The following is a 21,289-nucleotide window of genomic DNA, read 5'->3' on the forward strand; positions in this document are numbered from 1 at the left end:
TATATTGTATTAAATTCTCAAAGTATTAATAAAATTATCTTCATTACTTAGACTGCAGTACCTTCTATGATTCTTTAAATGTGAGCGTTCTTCAGACTTTCAAAAAAACATTTTCTGAAATGAAGGAACATTGTTTCTTAAGTGTAATCTAAAAGGTACAAGTGAGGACATTGTATGTCCTAAAATAGTAGAATGGTAGCTTTTACAAAGGTCATCAGTTCAGAAGAATATCAGAAATTAAAATTGGAAAAAATAGTCCTGTAAATTCCCGTTAAAATGAAGTAAAACTCAGGCATAGAGACACATACTTATCATCTAAGTACTGGAGAGACTGAAGCAGGAGGATTGCCAAGAACTGAGACCATCCTGCTCTACATAGAGAATTCCAGGCAAGCCAAGAATGAGACTGTGTTTGTCTAAAAACAATCAAACCTACCAAAACAGAAATAAAAATGTCAGAAAAGAACCACTTAGTAAGTGGCCCCCTAGAATCTTGAGGTTAAATATTCAGAGAAATAAGTCTGTTTACTTTATCAAAGGAGTTGATCTTCTTAAACATCTATGTGTTGCTGTGGGATGGTCATGTCATTTGAAGGCACTTAGAAGTGTACAGAGCTCCTCAGTATACCCTGGGATATTGTTTTTTCTTTGTTCTTCTGGCACTAAGGATTTGCACCTAGGCTCTTATGCATGTTAGGCAATCAGTCTCACCACTGCACAATACCCAGGCCCCTAAATACTACAGACATGATTTCCATGGAACTGTCTTCCATTTGAGATGACCTTGAGTCTTCATCAGTCTGCTCTCAACATCCAGTTCTGAGGTGACACTACAGGTCTGTGTGAGGAAGAGGTCTCATGTGATAGAGGAACCCCAGTCAGTCAGAGGAGACATTTATACATCTCAATAAAATTTGAAACACTCAGTCTAAAATTAAGATACATGTAGTAAAATACCATAATGAAACCTATTACTTTATATGCTAACTTAAAATGAGTTTTTTTTTTAAAACTTATGTACATGGTTTAAGCAAATCTTTATATAGGTGCCATTTTAAAATAATGGCTAAGCAAAAAGCCAGAATCTGTTGTTTTTTTGGAGTTTTTCCCCCAAGACGCAACAATGCTAAATGTAGCTAAATGAAAATGACAAGTTATATTCTGTATGTCCAAGCTGTTTTTCCCCTTGTGCAAAATCAGAGATTTTTATCTCAACTTTGTCCTTTAACATTTTTTAAATGTTACATTGTGCTGTTTTTAATGTGGAAAAACATGCACATGCTCTATTTGTTAGTCTCCACAGCTTGACTAGTAGGTATTAGAAGTGATGGAATGCCCAAATTGATATTGATATACAGGATAAAACAAAGGAAAAACCTGTGCACTTGCTGAAGCCTGGGCCAGGCCTGGCTTTTCTAATATCCTGGCCCAGTCTTGACATTGTTCTGTTACATAAAATGTTATTGAGAGAAACTAGCTGAAGGGTACATGGAGTCCCCCTTTACATTCTCTGTAAATCTGTGATCCTATGATTCTAACTTTAAGTAAGAGCCATTGCTCAAATAACTTGACTACATACAAATTCTTAAGCATTCTTCCATAGGCTACCTGCCCTTCTAGGACCAGGGCAGGAGGGAAGTTAGCTCTTACAGACCTTAGAGATTCTCGTTCCCTAGAAGTAAGGTGGGACATGTGTATCTTGAAACGGAACCTGCCAAACATACCCCAGTTCTAAGAAAGAACCCTGGTTGGGGAAGGACCACACCCCAGAAGGAAGCTACAAAGAGCACACTGACCAATAACACATCACCAATTCTTGGCAAAACATGTCACTCTTCTGACTTTACTAGGTTAGGACTGAATCCTTTTTGAGTTTTTTATAGGCAAAGAAATTGAATCAGTGCTTAAATAATCAAGAGAGTAGATGACATCCTCACCTACTAAGCAAATGGCACTGCATGCTTGGTGCTTGGAATAGAAAGTGCTCTATACCTGGTTATGGTCTCTCAATGAGACTTCACTTCTCAGAGAGTCAAAACCAGACCCACCCAAGGTTATATTTGGGAATGTCAATTCACTAATGAAATACTAATGACTTCAAAGCTCTAAAGTTATTGTCTAGAAGAGAAAATAAAATGCTAGTTGAAAATCTCAAGTCAGGTAACCCATTAACTTCAAGTTAAAATGTTTTTCAGAGAGGGACTTGGGTTAGGTTGGTAATAAGTTACCACTTGTGGGGGATTTTGTACTTTCTAATGATATACTGGTGTATGGATTCCATTAACTTAGATTACCCACTTAATATTTGTTTTATTTTCTGTAATTATTTGACTTCATGTTATGCAACAGTGAGTTTACATTGTAAAATTCTTGCTTCTTTCCCTTATCTAAATCTTTAAGAAAAAAACAAACCATCTAGAAAAATCTCAGTATGTTCTGCTTTGAAAGTTATAAGCATCTACTGTTCTAGAATGGTTGCTTTACTTGAGCCAAATGGTTTATGGAATGCTTTTTAAAACATACTTCCCTAGAATTCAAAGCTAATTTGTTGGAATTGTGAAAATAGTGCTTTCCACCCAGGCTCAGATACAGCATCACACATGTTGCTATATTATTTCCTGAAGAGAAATTTTAGCAATTATGTGATTCAAAAATTTTTTTCCAAAATATGTGAGCTGTGAGTCTGGCCCTTAGCTTCAAGAGTAAATGAGGAGCTCTTCCTGTCACCAGTTCTTTGCTGCCTTCTACAGGGAAGGGAGAGAGTTCACACTGAAACATGGTGTTACCTACAAATGTGTTAATCACTTTGATAGCGATTGTGCGACACATGCACTAGCTGCAGGTTGGATACTCCTGTGACCCAGTTCACAATGTGAAGTGTCATTGTAGAAGGAATTAATTGAGAAAGGCCATCTGATAGATAGCTGATGGAGACCTTGTCTTGTTTTTGTACTAATGACAAAAAAATGGCATTGCCTGTATGTTGATTTCTCTTTAGTCTAAGACGTTGAAGATAATACAGAGATGATGGCAATTCGAACCATATAGCTTTAATATTCTAATAATTTTCATATAAAATACATCAAGGAATGCTCAAGGCAACAAGTGTTAATATCAAAGATTAAGAAATAGTAATGTACCTAGAAAGTGCTACTGACCTATTAAGAACATTCCTACTTTTATTTCTCTAGAAAAACTTTATCTAAGTCATTGGTTCAGGAATAGCATTTATTTTGAAAGTGTTTCCATGTTCACTTCTGCTTCATGAGAGAGATGCAAAGAAGTAAATTGAGGCCACTAAAGTCATGCAGAAGTGAGGAACTTATTTCAGGAAGAAAAAAAAACTGTTTTCTTCAAAAGTCTATAGCCACACATCCTTAATTCTCAAATTATCTGCCATCTACAACTCTGCTCAGAGCATAGCATTTAGGGATAGTGAGTATTTACCCATACCAGGTACTGACCAGGATGGTATCAGGTGTTCAGAGTGATGATATGTCACCAATAAACTGCTTAATTGTGTGCCAGACTTTCTGCTAATGATTAGAGAAGTCCACTATGTATATTAGTGATGTTTTCACCAAAGTCCGAGGTAAACATCTGTTAACAGACCTCATTTCTTCTCTCCACTGGCATCGAAAAATTAAGCATTAAATCAGTGTCAGGCTGGGGCCTTGGTCAGTTTCTTAAGTGGTCCATGCCATGGCTAATATGTGAGATGCATGCTATATACTATGGAATATAGCACTTAGGTCTGACACTGTTAGACTTGAGAGCCACCAAGAGTGTCACATGCTTAGGAAAATTCAAGAAGATATTGAGTTCCAAAATGTTGGTGATTAGTTTTTACCTTAAAAGAAAACTTGCTGCAAAGACTTTTCCAGAAATTCTATGTAATGCAGGGGAAGGGACACTGACATTCAGAGTAGTTTACAGAAGAAAATGGATAGGGAGATGGATACCTATTGGACAATCACCCAGCCACAGCATCTCCAGGATTTGCAGGTGCTTCATGGATTCACTATGCTACTCAGTCAAAAAATATGTGTTTTAGACCAAGCTCTGTTTTAGTAACTATGTATAGAGGGTCCAGAAGTGGCCAGGTGGCAGACAGCCATGTGGGCCATTAGAAGGACTCCAACTTTTCCATGAGCCAAATGGGAAGCTGTAAGATGAAATGGTAAATGGTCTTATTAATAAAAAACCCAGAGCCAGATATCGGGGTTAAAACCTGAGAGATCAGAAGAATAGGAAAAGCCATAGCTAACCTCACCTCACCAACTCTGCAGCTTCCAAAGAGACTTACTTCCTGTATAGCCACGCCTATATGCCTTTCTGTTCTACCAACTCATTTCCTCTCCGCCCAGCTACATCATTTCCTCTTCCAGCTCAGCTCTGTCACTTCCTGTCTGTCTATATAGACCTCCAGACCTTTATGGTTAACTAGTGCTGGGATTAAAGTTGTGTGCCACCACAACTGGCTCTGTTCCCAGTGTTGTCCTGAACTCACAGAGATCCAGATGGATCCCTGCCTCTCAAGTGATAGGATTAAAGGTATGTGTGCCACCATTTTCTGGCCTTTATGTCTATCTAGTGGATGTTCTGTCCTCTAACCCCAGATAAGTTTATCAGGGTGAACAATATATTGGGGGACACAATATCACCACAGGAAGCCATGGGATGATTTTGGCAGAGGAATGACTTGATCTAACTTAATGTTATAGAATTGTTGCTCTGATCTTGGAGACATACAGTTGAAAATGGTAATAATTCAGAGTTACTGTGATAAGTCAAGTGAGAGATCAGAGGGGTAGGCAGGTGATGACAAGACTGGCAGTACAGTACTTGGCTCGATAACCTAGAAGGATGGGGTTCTCATTGGCTAAACTGAAGAGACTGGGAAGAACTGGACAATTGAGGTGGAGCCAGGGGTTTGGTTTGTGGTGTTAGCCTTAGAGTCACCCCTACTCCCACTCCATGCCTTTGAGGTGCCTGGAGGTTGTGGAGTTGACATGTAGATAGCCACTTCCAGAGCAAGGCTAGAATGTTCACTGGGGGACAGATGGTATGTGAAGCTGGGAAATTCATCAATAGTGCCTTGAGAGGTCAGAGTCCTGTCATTTCAGAGGCCAGAACATTGATTCAGAATTCATAGAGAGCAGTTAATTAAATGTTTCCTAATATTCTGTCTCCCTTTAAATAGATAAACATGTGATGATACTCTCTTGAGACAGGTGCACTGTTTAATAATTATTCTTGAATTTCTTCTTTTATTTGTAGTGGCTTTTAACTGATCAGTTGATAATAGTATTTAATATTCATAGATACTTTTTAGTATGGAAATCTGATGTGTGTGTGTGTGTGTGTGTGTGTGTGTGTGTGTGTGTGTGTGTGTGTTATGTGTATGTAACATCATTAAAAAACAGGTGGCATTTGTAGCCATAGAACATTGAGGTTTCAAAAGTAATTATTCCTGAAAAATGTAAGTTAGCATAAGGCTGATCTGAATTTTCCACAGTTGTTTCTTTGTTGTAAGTCTCAAGTTGGGTTGAAGTTTCATGGTTAGCAAATCTGTGAAATTTATTTTGTAAAAAGTATGAACTTTTCAAATAGACTATTGCTTCACACCAAACTTGAAATTCTTTTGTTTCTGGCCTTTTCTAGCCATTATTTGCATTTTTAAATGAAGAGAAGTTTAATGTGGATGGGTGGACTGTTTATAATCCAGTTGAAGAATACAGAAGGCAGGTAAGTCAATAAATTCTGTTGTCTGATGTGTGTTGAATTGCAGACATGCATAGGGACATTCTGTTGTTGGTCATCTCAGAATAAATAACAGCCTTGCCTAATATGTGTCCATGGCTGAGGTGTCATCTACATTTTGTATAATATTGTTCATTATTTTCCTTTTGTAACTGGCAAGCTCATTCTGTAGCCATATTCAAGTTCCTAGGTGAGGAACATCCATTTTGTGGTGTTTATAAAATAAGTCAAATACTTAGGGTCTAGAAAAGTCAAACCTCTATACATTACTTTGTGTGTGTGTGTGTGTGTGTGTGTGTGTGTGTGTGTGTGTGTGTGTAAGCTTAAATATTACTGATCTTTTTATTTAATTTATATATGTTCTGAATTACAGATTCAAATGAGTTAGAATTCTTTAGTTAGAATGTATTCTTATAATTAATGTATAGTATCCACAAACAGCTTAATTATGCTCTCATATAAATGTCATCTACGTGTAATGTTCATTTGTTATAAGAGCATGAGGTTTGGGCTAGGAAATTGACTCAATAAGTAAAGTGTTTGCAGCTTGAGCACCTGAGCTTGGATTCATAGAACCCATGTAAAAAGTCAAATGTGGTAGCCTAGACCTGTAATCCCAGCACTGGAGGAGATACAGGAAGATCCCAGAGGCTCTCTGGCCAGCCAGTCTAGCCAATCATGGAGCTCCAAGTTCAGTGAGATCCCTGTTTCTAAAGATAATGTATAGAACAATACAGGAAGAGAGCTGACATCAGAGAGCTTTCATATGTGTACTTACAAATATCAACACTTGTGTATACATGTGCATCATGTGCTCGCACATGTCATACACACCCTACACATAGTAAGGAAAAATATAAGAACTTTGATGAAGAATGTCACAAACAAGCATATTATGTAACAAAGCTACAGTTTGACCTCTAATATAACCAATTCTGTGGTACAGCTAGGAGTTTTGCAATGGAATTTTTCATATTTCTTCTACGAGGTTCCTATTATAATTTGGAAATGTTATGAAATGAGCTTTCAAGAATCAAATTAGAGCCAGTTGATTTGTATGAACACAAAGTACTATTCCAGAACCCTAAGCTTGTGAAGAACTTCCTAGCCACCACTTCACCACTGTGACCCTGCTTGACTTCCATTTTCAGTTTTGATCAGTGGTTTGCATACTCATAAGCAGATTTTATACCCGGGGTAGGTGAAGGGAGGTTTTGCTCTAGAACACAGTTAGGAGGGTTCCTATGAATCAACTTTAGACTACTGATTTTTCAAAGGGTGTATACCTTTCATTTTAATGTCCTCTGTTCTATACTGACAACTGAGATGGAAGAAAGACCATTAGAATATTGTTCACAATTTAGGAATAAACCTCTCTCATTTTGTGTATGAAAATATTTTACCTTATTTATCATTAGTTGACAATAGTAAGACTTTTCTTTAGTTTGAACTTCTAGCTTGAAACAAAACATTTCCTGTTTTTTTTTTTAAATTGCATGCATAGATGAACTTCTGAAGGTATTTTGTTATAGACTGCCATTATATTCAATCTTTTTTTTCTTGTAACTTTCTGATGGGACTTAAAACTCTCTAATTGGACTCAGCATCAGACTCAACATCTGTTTGGTCGTGGTACATAGGGCCAGACCTAAAGAACAGGTACAATGTCTGTCCCCAAAGCAAACACCCACCTAGCTCACGTTCATGTGTGTATTTGTGCATTTGTGAGTATGGGGAGAGAATATTCCACCACCTCTGGTTATTGTCCATAGTGGATGTGGGGGTGGCTTCTGTGTCTCCCTATCATACTAGCAGTCTGCTTAAAATGACTTCACTCCTCACACAAGTTACAAAATGATCCTGGGTCTCTAGCCTCTTGATTTAAACAACTTGTCGGAGGTGGCGAAATGAGCCTCCCCAGAGGGGTTTCCTTTCCCTCCCCCCAGTGCTTTTTCTCATGGGCTTACCCTCTTTTCTCTTGGGAGCAGACTGCATCTCTCTGTCTTATTTGGAGCAGGGAGAGGAAGTTGCTACCCTTAAGGAGACATAGGTTAACACTGCCTATGGTATTTTGCTTTGGAATGGAGGGGGAGGGTGCATGGCTAGGAGATGAATTTAGGTTTATCTGTATTGCACAAAGAGTAAAGAATATGTCTACATGAAATAAAGGAAGACCTCAAATTCCGTAGAACCTACAGTTACGAGAGATAGTTCAGTTCTGGAAACGACTAGTGTTTTGTCCATGTGCTCATGTTGTCTATATCATTGATTTGATATCCTTATTGTAAATAAGTAGGCTGCCAATCACTCTGTGGTTAAAGAGAGATGAGCACATAATGTTAGAAGGAAGAAAGAGCCCAGATATTGCAGAGATGAAGTCATTTCATGCTGACTTACATTTCCTTTTGTCCTGCAGGGCCTACCCAATCACCACTGGAGGATAACTTTTATTAATAAGTGCTATGAACTCTGTGACACATACCCTGCTCTTTTGGTGGTTCCCTATCAGACCTCAGATGATGATCTCAGGAGAGTTGCAACTTTTAGATCCCGAAATCGGATTCCTGTGAGTACCATGTCACATTTCTCCCAGAGAATGCCTTTTCTTTCATAAGAACTGCAGTCATATAATTCAGAGGAGCATTCTTTTTCTAGAGTTTCATTCTGATGAGTAATTACCAAAGGGCCTATTGCAAGTGTAGCACTGTGTGAAATGGGAAAAGAACGAACACCTGCCTTCTAGGAGCTCTGAATCCAGGGTGCAGAAGTAAGGCAGGGAAGGAGTTCTAAATGAAAGTACCAGGGAGAGTGGCACAACTCAACTCAATGATGTAGGAAAGGATAGGCTCTTGGTTGTTGTCTTCATTATGGCATGATACCTGACAAGATGCAGGCAATTGCTAAATGTTAGTTAAACTGTGCTGCAAAGAAGGGACTCAACTATTAGAACGTGTTGTGTTAGTGCAGGCTTTTATGCTGACCCTAGGATGTGCTTATCTGCATCCTGTTTGCAGGGTGCCTCAATCCCCTTAATGAACTGGAGTCAAGTACAGATTATTCCAGACATTATGCTACCATGTTACTGAGCCTAGCTCACAAAGTTCTTTTGCAGTACTTAAATATTTATGGACATGTCATACTTTCTACTAGGTACATAAATTTTATTGCCTAAAAATTTAGAGATTGTTTTTTCTTCCCCTGTTAATTTTCAAGAGCTGTCATAATAAGTACATTGGGTTTTGTATCAAATTACTAGATTTTAAAAAAATGGTTGAAGAAATTAAGATTTAATTTCACCTTGCCTTTGACTTCTATGTGTAGACATTCTTGTCCTTAAAAGGATATTTTTTGGGAAAACTTCATATATTGTCAGCTAAATTCACTTGCTTCTCTGATTAGTGTCTGTTCATATCCTCCTGATAAAATTATACTTGAAAGTATGTTCTTTAGTAGAATGTGAAGCTAGAGTTAGAAGATAGGTCTTATGCTGCACTTGGACATGCTTTTCTGTATTAGAGCAGCAGACTGTACTACTGTGACACAAGACACTTGTCTTTTGATATGTGCCTTGCCTATACCAGAAAGGGAGAACTGTGCTAGTGTGGTATGTACGGGTTTGGTCCACTATCAACTCAGTCTTCATTGAACATCTGCTTTGTAGAATACTCTGTGTGTGTGTGTGTGTGTGTGTGTGTGTGTGTGTGTGTGTGTGTGTGTGTGTCTGTATCTGTATGTCTGTCTGTTTTGTGGCATATGGGACAGGAGAAGAAATGAGACAGTTGTGCCTAAGCCATTGACCTCAGTCTACTACCATGTTCCTATAGTTGCTGTTGCTCTTCATGAGTAAGAGAGTCTAGTGTAGGGGAAAAATTAGCATGTTATTGTTTTTTTCTTTGTGAGGTTACCAACTTGTTTTTTCTTAAAAAATATTAAGGCTAAGTTGTCATATTTATTTTTATAATGATCTATTATGTATTATAAACCTGGTCATATACTGTTCCTAACATACCTTCTGATTATGTGACTGTTGACAATAGGTCTCAGAACATTTGTCCAGAAAACGAATATGCCAGTTATGGAAAACATAAGTATTATGTAGTCCTTTAAAAATAAACATAAAAATATAAAAATAGTTTGTGAGAAATATCTCATTTAAACACAAATCAGGTTCACATTATAATAAAATACCACTGGTTAGAGAACTCATGCACTTGCATTATGTTTTTGTTAACAGATGCATATTCCTTTTTTCAAACAAACAAGATTGTCTTAATTTTATAGAAGCTGGTTAATGGATAAGTGATATGTACTCATTTGAGAGATTTAGAAAATACTCTCTAAGCAAAACCAGCCTGCCACCTATTGAGAACCAGCACTGAATTATCCTTTAATTTGGATCTCAGACTACTTTTCTTCCCTAGCAATATATCTTAACCTTAACTATTCATGAACAGTTCATACATTTGTGTCTAGTTGTGCAATGATTTAATCAGTTTTCTACTGTAAGATTTCTATGTCCTTTTTGACTTTTCGCTCTTATAAACAATGCTATGGGCCAGGGAGATTGTTCAATGAATAAAGACACTTGCTGCCATGCCTGACAGCCTGAGTTTGATTCCTGGTACTGACATGGTAGAGGGAGAGAATTAACTCCCTTAATTCATTCTCTGACCTCTGCACATGCTCTGTGGCATATGCCCACCCACTCACATGACCCCACACACAATATAAATAAATAAATGTTAAAAATTCCAAATAAATAATACTGTAATAAGCATCTTTTAGTGACTACATTTTTTAATTATTGATGGCTTCTCAAAATTAATTTTAATAGTAATAATATAAACTACATAATTTAAAATAAAATAAAGTACTATCACAATTTGTTCCCAGTCATTTCTACATCAAATACAATTTTTTAAAGGTAGCTAGGAAACTGGAGAGATGGCTCGATGGTTAAGAGTTCAAACTACTCTTGGCAGTAGGCCAGAGTTTGATTCTCAGCACCCACGTGGTGACTCACAACATCAATTCCAGGGAATCAGACACACTCTTCTGGCTTCTGAAGGAACCAAGCGTGTGTATAGTGCACAGGCATACATACAGGCAAAACATTCATGCACAAAAAGTAAAAAAGCCAGAATGAGCCACTGTCCCCTAGCTACTGTAGCCTGCCTTTAAGTCCTCAGGGGAAGTGGGCCTCATGAGTACACTCATGATAGGATTCAGACAAGCACAGTTTTATACAGGTCATAGGAAGTAGATGGGCAGATCTGAGACCCACACTATGGGTTAGAAGATGCAGGTTTAAGGTAGGCCAGTGGATTTCCCAGGGCTTCCTAAGGTTTGAGCCTCCTTGGCATGGGCTGATCTCTAGCATGGCACAAGGACTCAGATATTTGTTCTGGGAACAAACGCACATTCTTATTATAATGTGACAATTTTTCAGAAGTGAGAAGCTCACAGCATCATAACAAAACTGTATTGTTAAGCTTCCATGTTTGTCACTTGCCATCATAGAAGAATAGCTTCAAAGTCATCAGAATATTTGATCTTATATTAAGTGAGCCCAAAGATTATGTTGTTTCATCCTTGTGTCTGTATTTCCAAAATCATTTTTGGAACTGATTTTGCTGGCTATGGATCCTGCCTCTAGAAGCTAATGTGAGCTCACATTTATTGCATACTTTATGCTCATTCTTCTTTTGTCCTCCCTGCAGTCATCTGAGGTCATTATTATTTTCTCCATCTGACTAGGGAGGGCCAAGAGTTCAGTGCCTGAGGGTAGCACCACAGGAAAACTGGTTGCTCTCCACATATCTTTCATATTCACAAACATTCACAGTTGATTTTTCAGTGCCACACTGTGGTTATGCATATTTATAGGGCTCAGTGTACTATGTAAGTGTGTGTGTGTGTGTGTGTGTGTGTGTGTGTGTGTGTGTGTGTGTGTGTGTGTATACTTTGTGTTGGGAGCACTCGAGCCATTTTGAAGTATCAATTAAATACTGCTGTCCACTACAGTTATCCAACTTGGCTAATGAAAATGAAAACTAGGCTTCTCCCACATTTTCAGAAGTACCTGCTGTTGTTTTTTTAAAATGGTGGGAAGGAGTCACACCATACAACAGGCCCACATGGGAGGTTTATTGAGGGGAGGGAAGAGAAGGTGCAGAGATGGGTCCTTGGGGATGAGAGTGAAGGAAGAGAAAGAGACTGGAGGTTGGCAAGACCCCCCTTTTATAAAGAAACATAGCAAATGCACACAAGGGATGCTCTTAGTGGCTGCAGCTGAGGATATATCCTGTCAGGACCCTAAGAGCAGGCCAGTACAGATGCCTAAATGCTAACACCAGCAGTATACAGCTCAGTACTTTGTGGGATGTTATCAACTACTGTTTATGTGCACAGTTTTTCATATGCTTTGAGCTGAGAAGCCCAGCATCACATGGGCCAGGCTTGTCAGTCAGTTGAAGACTGACTCTGAGGGTGGGCCACATATGCCCTTTTAGGCCTTGGGGATCTAGACTTCAAAGTGGATAGTGGTAGCTCTCTTGGCCACCCAAATCTTTCTTTGCTTCCCTAGTATTTTCTTCCTCCTATGTTGTATTCTAGAATTGAGACTGTTGGGAAAGAACTGGTAGATATAAGTTACCACCATGGGCAGTGCAATGATTGCTTTTGCCCATCTCTTATTGTTCAAGTTGTTTTCATATAATAACATGTTCAGTTCAAGCTACCAAATTCTAGTAACAGCAAACACTTTCTACATTCTTTCAATAATTCAGTTTTGTTGTTGTAAGCATCAATTTATAGTGTTAAAAGAAAGGCTGGTAAACCTGACTGTTCTGATTGTGTCTGAGCAGTTGTATTAAATGTGTGTGTTCTGGTGCCACACACACTAAAAAATTACTAGTAAGCAAGTATCCGGTTTCAGCACTGATTCACTTTGTCATGATTGTCAGTTTTAATGATCTATGGAGACGTGCTAGATTAAACTTTCTGAACTAACCGTAGGTACTGTCATGGATTCATCCAGAAAACAAGATGGTCATTATGCGCTGCAGTCAGCCTCTTGTCGGTATGAGTGGTAAAAGAAACAAAGATGACGAGAAATATCTGGATGTGATCAGGGAAACTAACAGACAAATTTCTAAGCTCACGATTTATGATGCACGACCCAGTGTAAATGCAGTGGCCAACAAGGTGAGTGTAGTCAATGGAAACCTAACGTAACATGAACTACAGTGTTTTCCATGGATGGTTTTTCCAGAGTATATCAATATGTGAATTTATTTTGAATTTTTATGTAATTATTTTTTAAGCCAGGCTCTCACTGGGAACATACCTGTAATTCTAGCATGGGGAAGGTGGAGGCAAGAGGAACATGAGTTCAAGATCATCCTCAGCTACATAATGAATTTTAGGCAAACTTGACTTACATTAGACCCTATCTCCAAAGAAGTGAATGAATAAACAATAACAAAAGAAATATTATGAACATTAAGCCTATTCATATACAGTGGTAACAGCCATAATCCTAGCACCATGGAGACAGAGGCAGGAGAATCCAAGGTAGTTTAAGCCTATAATCTTAGTACTTGAGAGGCTGAGGCTGGAGGATTGCCATGAATTCCAAGCCAGCCAAGACTAAACAGTAAGACTCTGTCTAAAACAAGCAAACAACTAAACAAAAACACAAAATAAACAAGCCAATACAAGCCAAAGCAAGACTTCATTAAATGGCATGTCTAGAACTATAATGAAAGAAGGCTTTGTCTAGACCCTTTCGCAAAAGATAGTCTTTGGATCCCTTGTGGCTATGATCACTCTCATTGTGTGAACTGGTGGGTTATCTTCAGTAATTGTAGGAAGCTGCTAGTATTAAAATCTGAAATTTACAATTTTACCTGAAGACTTCCTCATGTATACCATCTGTACCCATAAATTGTCATTTATATAAGATAGTTGAAGAAATGAGTAGGTCCATGTATGAATTTTATAATCACAAACACAGAAATTGAGTTTTTCTCTTTTTTTTAAAGCAAATCTCAATTGGCTTTTTGCCTTTTGAAACAGAATATGTGAAATATACTTCAAGTGGAATAGGGTCATCACTGCAAACATCAGTGACTGTATGTTGTTGCCCCCAGAAGCAGCTGTAAAAAGCTTGTTTGCCCTTTATAAGTGATCTAAGATTGACAGGCCTACCTTGCTTTGAGGGTTGAGGGGAAAGGAGTTTTTTGCCTTGTAATGGCTTATTTGTGTTTTTCTTTGGTTCGTTGGTTGGTGTTGTTGGTTGGTCTTTGGTCTTTTGGGGAGCCTTGCCACCCAACAACCAAACAAATAACACATGGAGGCTTAATTATGAATGCCAGGCCTTAGCTTGTCTTAAGTTTCTAGCTAGCTTTCCTTATCTTAGGCTTATTCTTAATTATGAATGCCAGGCCTTAGCTTGTCTTAGTTTCTAGCTAGCTTTCCTTATCTTAAATTGTCCCTACTACCTTTTACCTCTGCACTTTTCCCTTTCACTTATTTCTGTAAATCTTACTCTTACTCTGTAGCTTATTGTGTAGCTGGGTGGCTGGTCCCTGGAGCCCACCTTCTTCTCTAGCTCCTTCTTTCTTCACTCCTACATCTCTTTTCTCTTCTCCTCCCAGATTTCTCCTTCTATATATTTTCTCTCTGCCTTCCAGTCCCACCTATCCTTTCTCCTGCCTCGCTATTGGCCATTCAGGTCTTTATTAAACCAGTCAGGTGTTTTAGACAGGCACAATAACACAGCTTCACAGAATTAAACAAATGCAACATAAACAAAAGTAACACACTTTAAAATAATATTCTACTACAGGTTGATTTAGACAGTGTCTCACTGTTTAGTCTAGGCTGGCTTAGAATTTATGGCAATCCTCCAGCCTCAGCCTCTCAAGTATTGAGTTTAAACTACCTTGCCTGATTTCTGGTTTTATGTTTTTGATTCTCCCATCTTTACCTGTGTTGTAAGCCTGCCCCAAGTTGCTCACTCCCAAATTCTGTCTTTCAGATTTTTGATTCTCCCATCTTTACCTGTGTTGTAAGCCTGCCCCAAGTTGCTCACTCCCAAATTCTGTCTTTCAGATTTATTATTCTCAGCTGTAGACTTAAATTTCATCATCTTTAATGCTTTGCTCATCCCAAGGTCATTTATCTGACATCTTCAATTATTCCGAACCCATCATAAGAAAGCAAAGCAAGTCCTTGAGCAGCCCAGATAGATCCAGCAATTTCCAAAATGGAATGCATGTGAAGCCTGTCTGCCCTAGGGTGTGTTAGACTGTGAATGTGTATGGGCTCAGCTCTTTACCATTTGTATGTGGCTCAGCTGTCCTACATGTTTAATCCTGGGCTGCCTGCCCTGGCCTCATGTTTGCTTTAGACAAACTATTTGTTAACACAGTTGGGGTTTATGTAGAAATAATTTCAAACTTCTGTGTAAAAGAGTCATGAAGTTGAATTGGTAAGTCAATTAGGAATTACAAGTAAAGGATTTAGGAAATTAAATCTAAATATCTTCATATATAACTCAGGGTGAACACATGTATAAAATACAATAATTCCATGTACTTATTTAGTCTGAAATAGATATGATGTAACATTAAAATAAAGTATCTAGAAAGAATATTTTAAAATATTAAAATATGTAAAATGAATACCTTTGTTATATTAAACTCTAAAGTTCATTATAGCAACAGAATTCTTGAATGCCTTTTTTAATGTTGGGAAAATAAGCCTTTGTTTCTAGTCCTTTTAGGAATGAAAAGAGGGAAAATATTAAGGAAAAAAAACAGAAAACCTAAGCCTTAAAGCACTCTGGGTCATTCTTAAAACCTCTCCTCCAGGCTCTGTCTCTCCATTACTTGTCTATATCCATAGCAACAGGCCCTTGGCTCTTTATAACATTCTAGGTAATTTGGGTTGTTCACTTTCGTTGAAGAAAGAAAAACCAAAAGGAAGACTTCAAAGGTAACCAGAGATGGAGAATTTGAACTTTGGGGAACTCAGTCTGTGCTTGACTAATTGATTTTTACCCTTGCTGACTTCTGTTCTCTTGACCCCTAATAATTTTTCCTCTCTTGTGCATATTTAGATGTAATCAGCAACAAAACATCATTTTCATTTAAACAAAACCCAGGGTTGGTAAGATCTAGCACCACACTGCTTCTATTTTGGGGCAGAGCACTGTGCTGAATTAAAGTAGGGCTGTGTTAATGTCTGGTTTTGCCAGAAACTTTGGCAATGACTAAAACATGTATTTTTCCTTTTGCTTTTATTTTTACACGTCATGCTCAGTTACTTATGAAAGGAACTCTAGTGTCAAGCATCTCTGAAAATCCCCATAATTATGTAACAGCCACACATGTAGAGGAGCAGCCCCTCTGTCTATGGGAGGATGGATGTGTCATTGCATTATATATAGGCTTGCAGAGCTAGCTAAAATAACCTAACTCTTACTTGTCAGATCTGTGCCTGCAGTTTACATAAGGGACTACCAGGCAGATGCCAGTAACTCTGGCCTTCTTCCACAAGTGTAGACATCCAGGAAGAGGGGAAGGCGATACATTTGTCTGCTGATTTGTTAGCAAAAATCTCTTTTTAAATGGCAAGTAGGGGCTGGAGAGATGGCTTAGTGGTTAGGAGCACTTACTGCTCTTCCAGAGAAACTAAGTTAGGGTCCCAGCAGCCACAACAGCCTGCAACTCCAGTTCTAGGAGATCTGACACTCATATTAAAAACAAAACAATGACTAAAAAGAGAAAATAGAAAATAGGTATGGTGGCTCACATCTATTATCTCAGCACTTGGAATGCTGAAACAGGAGGATTGCCATGAGTTTTAGGCCAGCCTATGCTAGATAGTCAGTTCTAGGTAAACTTGTGGTACATACAATGTGAGATGCTGTCTTAAAAAAATCAGCCAGGTGGTGGTGGCACATGCCTTTAATCTCAGTACTTGGGGAGCAGAGGCGGGCAGATCTCTGAGTTCAAGGCCAGCCTGATCTGTAGAGTGAGTTCCAAGATAGCTAAGGCTATACAGAGAAACCCTGTCTCAAAAAAAAAACAAAAAACAAAAACAAACAAACAAAAAAAAAAAAACCAACAACAAAGGGATCATTTCCCATTAACTTATTGATGATGCTCTGTAAATGAAGCTTGAAAGAAGTATTCATGCCTAAATGTTTTCTCCTCTAGAGTGTTTGGAGACTGAGGCCTTTGGCCTGACACAGATTTTCAGGTGTGAAGTTCGGGTGATATCCTTACTTTTACTGCAAGAAATCTCTATAAGTAACCCTGGGGCATCAGGGGCCCCCAGCTTGCTTTGTTGTTCCAACTCTGGCTATGCAGGCTTATCTTCCTAACACTGATATGAAGAAAAAGAGGGCTATTGTATGGATGACACATTTGCATTGCACTTTCCTCTTCATTCCCATGTGGGCACTTCCCTGTGCTCCTCCTACAGGCAGTCTAAAGTTAGTACCTCTTAAAAATCTCAGAACTGTTTCACTTTTTCTTAAAGGGCCCAAATTTACCTATCCTGTGACATTTCAAAAACTTTTAAGCGAAGTACAGCCATGTTCCTAAACAAATTCATAATGTTTCTTTTTATCATTGTTGAAATGGATACTTTTCACAGTGTTGTGGTGGTTAACTGAAGTCCACCTTAACAAGTGAATACTATTAAGTACTTCATAGTAGACCAATTGCCTAGCATGTATAAGGCCTTGAGTTCAATACATCGCACCACAAAGACAACAGCAACAAAACATTGTGCTTCATACAGTAGGTGGTGGCAATCTTGTCCCTCTTAGAATCTTGTGGAACCACTGCATGCAGCTCTGTCCTTGCTGTTTGTATAGTGGAAAAATGGTTAGGATACAGTAGAAAAGGTTTATATGCTGAAATCAAAGCAGACTTAAATTCTATTTAGTACTTGCATGACTTTGGAATGGGTAAGCCTCTTAGCTTCTACTTCCCAATGTGCAAATTGTGGGTATTAACATCTGTCTTGTGGCATTTCTGTAAGAGGTAAAATCACAAAGCACAGCATCATAGAGCCTCATCAGAAGGTGACTGCTGTTAGCCATTGTAAAGGATTCTGGCTCTTTTTATCCTGTTATACCTAGAGAGTAAACCGTGCCTTACAGGATGGGACACTGGTGCTTCAAGGTTAGTGTTTGGCACCAGATCATGTGGTAAGGAGAGGCTGAAGCTGAGCTGTTGACCTTTGTCTAGCTACAAAAGCTGTTTTCACCTAACACGTTATAGCCTGTGAGAATGCTTACCATGTTGGAGTTGCCTGCTGCTGCATCAGTATGACTACCCCTTCCCCAAACAGTACAATAATAGCCACAAAATTCATGGAGGAGGAGGACTTTTCAGAACCTGTTCTTGCTTTTCCAGATCTAGAAGAGCCAGTAATTACAGAACATTTTGAAGAGAATACTGTCTGATGAATTCAGTTGTCCCCACCCCACCCCACACCCCAGGAAATTGCCAGCATTTTTCTCTAGCTCAAAGTATGACTCAGGTTGTTGAGGTTTTGTGTTGCATAGGAAGTCAAAAATCACATTATTTAAATTAGAAGGGTTTGGGTTAAAATTTTTAAAGTAAATAGCTTATGAGATATTTTGGCTAAGGTACTGATAAAATAAAAAACATAACTGATTGTAAACTTGTTGTTTCTTAGGCAACAGGAGGAGGATATGAAAGTGATGATGCATATCATAACGCCGAACTTTCTTTCTTAGACATTCATAATATTCATGTTATGCGTGAATCTTTAAAAAAAGTGAAAGACATTGTTTATCCCAACATTGAAGAATCTCATTGGTTGTCCAGTTTGGAGGCTACTCATTGGTTAGAACATATCAAGGCAAGTATATTCTAAAAATATTTGCAGGAATAAAAGAATACTTATTTTGAAGAAGATGAAATTTTTCCTTTAATATTTAAAATTACATATGGAAAAAGAAACTGTAGTAGAAGATTCTACATTTGGCAGCTTGATGTTTCTTTATAATTTGCTTACCTAAATTGAAGATTTCACAACATCATGTGTCTTAAGTTTAGAGACTGTAGAGCTTTCTCTTCTAGTCTTGTCAGTAGTAAATAGTCTCTTGTAGGTTTGTTTGTGAATAGCCAATTTATTATCCAATTCTTATTGGGTATATCACTCATAGACCTAGACAGAGGTACCTTTTTGTTGTTGCTTTCATTTTAACAATTTATTAATGACTAATTTTATTGGGTTTATTTTGAGGCAGGGGATTCAAGACAGGGTTTCTCTGTATAGCTTTGGCTGTCCTGGAACTCACTCTATAGACCAGGATGGCCTTGAACTCACAGAAATCCACCTGCATTTGCCTCCCAAGTGCTGGGGTTAAGGTGTGCACCACCACCACCTGGCTAATGACTAATTTTAAAGAATAGGTTTTGCATTTTGATTACATTCAATTGTTTGTCCTGATAGAAGCATAAAAACCCTCTTTCAAAGTACAAGTATTAGGAACTATGTTAGTGGACTAGCACTTTTGCAAACTCTATAGTTTTATATACAAACCAACTGAAAGCATATTTTAAGCAGGTAAATTATTAAGATATATTGTTCTCTGGCAAAATTATGCTTTCCAACTTGACAGGAATTGTTTTTTTTTTTATTTTTCCTGTCTAATTTTTATTTCTCTTAATTTATCATCAGAAAATGAATTATAAAACAATTAATTGTGGCCGCTAACTATAGTGGAGTATCCTGAATGGGACTCTAGAAAAGAAAAAGGACATTAGGTTAAGAAGTAAGGAAATGTGGGGTTGGAGAGATGGTTCAGCAATTAAGAGCACAGCTGCCCTTCCAGAGAGCCCAAATTTGATTTCTGTCACCCATATGGTGGCTCACAACTCTCTGTAACCCCAGTTGCAGGGGATCTGATGTTTTCTTCTGGCCTCTGCATGCACTGGTAAACACACGATACAAAGATATACATGCAGACAAAATACACATAAAGTAAATAAATATTTTTAAAAACCCTAAGGAAATATGAATAAAGTATGGACTTTTAAAGCAATAAACTTAAAGATAAATTTCTTAGTAAGTAGTGATGTATCAATGTAGGTTTCTTAGTTGTGGCAAATATCCTTTGCAGTGATGTTAAGAAGGGAAACTGGATTAGGTATCTGGGAACCAGCTGCAGTACCATCACAGCTTTCCTGTATTGCTAAACTTTAAAATACATTTTTAAATAGCACAGTTTTAATGCAGATCATCATGGTAGAACTTGTGAAGGAGAAAAGGGCCCTTAAGAAGGTAGCTAGATGGTCAAAGAAGTTAGGTGTAAAAGGAAACATCATATTCTAAGATACTGTGTTTCAGCAAAGTCAACTGAAAAAAATAGGCTTGACGTAGTCCTTCAAGAAAGCAGAGGGATGGGGAATCCATTTTAAAGGTGACAGCTGAGGTGAGCACTCAGAAACTATTGTAGGTGAATTCAGGTTGACAAGAATGGCATGTTTTAATTTATTTGCAATAAATAATGAAGTTTATAAAACTAAGAAACATTTTTAAGTGATATTGGTCTAGCAAGAGATCTGGAAGAAGCCAGGCAGCCAAGGCCTTGACTATCAAATGCTGGCAAGAGATCTCAGGGTTTGAGTAACAATTTGGTAATGTAGGGAACTGTTCTTGGGGTTGATTATGTAATTGGTACAAGAGAAAAGAATGTTTAGAAAAAGAAGATTCAAAATAGTAGTGTCAATACAAGGATGCAGAGGCTACTAAAAGATAAGATACAAGTTGCTTCTTATGCCGAGCCTGTGTTGTGTTGTGATTATCTTGATGTAAGAGCTTCAGAAATGAAGACTGCCACAAGGAGGGTGCACCCACTTGCCTGAGAAAATGATGCTTCCATTTTCAGTTGAAGGGCAGTCCTGACTAGACTTAACAGAAACACTATGCTTTGGAGGTAGTGGTAGGCCATCCTCTGGTGTGATGTGTCAAGCAAGTTCTCATGTAAAGTAGAACTCAAGATAGAGACTTGGAAGTGACATGTGAGCTTGTGAGTCAGTGGTTGAGCACTAAACTTCGGCTGAGCCCTTTATCAAGTATCCTGAGAGATGCTCCAGATGAGAAGAAGATCAGAAGACTTGGAATGGAGCCCCAGTCAGGTTTGAAATCAACATAGAAGAAAAGCGGAATTCAGTGAAGTCATCCCTAAAGAGAGACATCAAGACCTCCAAAGATGTTGGAATGTCTAGAAAGAACCCAAGAGGGTAGACATCTATGGGTGGTTGGCAATATCATGTGGGTTAGAGTTGGAAATTACAGTGGTGAATATAAATTATACCTTTGTAGAGCTAGATAAGGGCCGGGGAGATATATCAGTGTCTAGAGTACTTGACACTCAAGTGTGAGGACTGGAATTTTGATCCTCAGGACCATATAAATGCCAAGTTGGTGTGGCAACCTACCTGTATGTTACTCTAGTTCTATGAAAGGT

At 38.2% G+C, this 21,289-nt stretch overlaps 1 protein-coding gene across 2 annotated transcripts in view; it reads left to right on the top strand.

The window, feature by feature from the left end:
* Positions 1-21,289, top strand: part of Mtm1 (myotubularin 1) — a 132,107-nt gene that overhangs the window by 83,296 nt on the left and 27,522 nt on the right. Inside the window, exons 1-5 of one of the 2 annotated variants that reach the window (XM_059250754.1) lie at positions 5,684-5,748; positions 7,368-7,422; positions 8,180-8,329; positions 12,781-12,969; positions 18,487-18,672. In XM_059250754.1, the coding sequence (XP_059106737.1) occupies positions 5,684-5,748; positions 7,368-7,422; positions 8,180-8,329; positions 12,781-12,969; positions 18,487-18,672 (645 nt within the window). Of the gene's footprint in view, positions 1-5,664; positions 5,749-7,367; positions 7,423-8,179; positions 8,330-12,780; positions 12,970-18,486; positions 18,673-21,289 lie in introns of those variants that run through there. The other variant, XM_059250753.1, reaches the window with a different exon arrangement.

Source organism: Peromyscus eremicus, chromosome X (genome assembly GCF_949786415.1).
Source record: "Peromyscus eremicus chromosome X, PerEre_H2_v1, whole genome shotgun sequence".
Lineage (NCBI taxonomy): Eukaryota > Metazoa > Chordata > Mammalia > Rodentia > Cricetidae > Peromyscus > Peromyscus eremicus.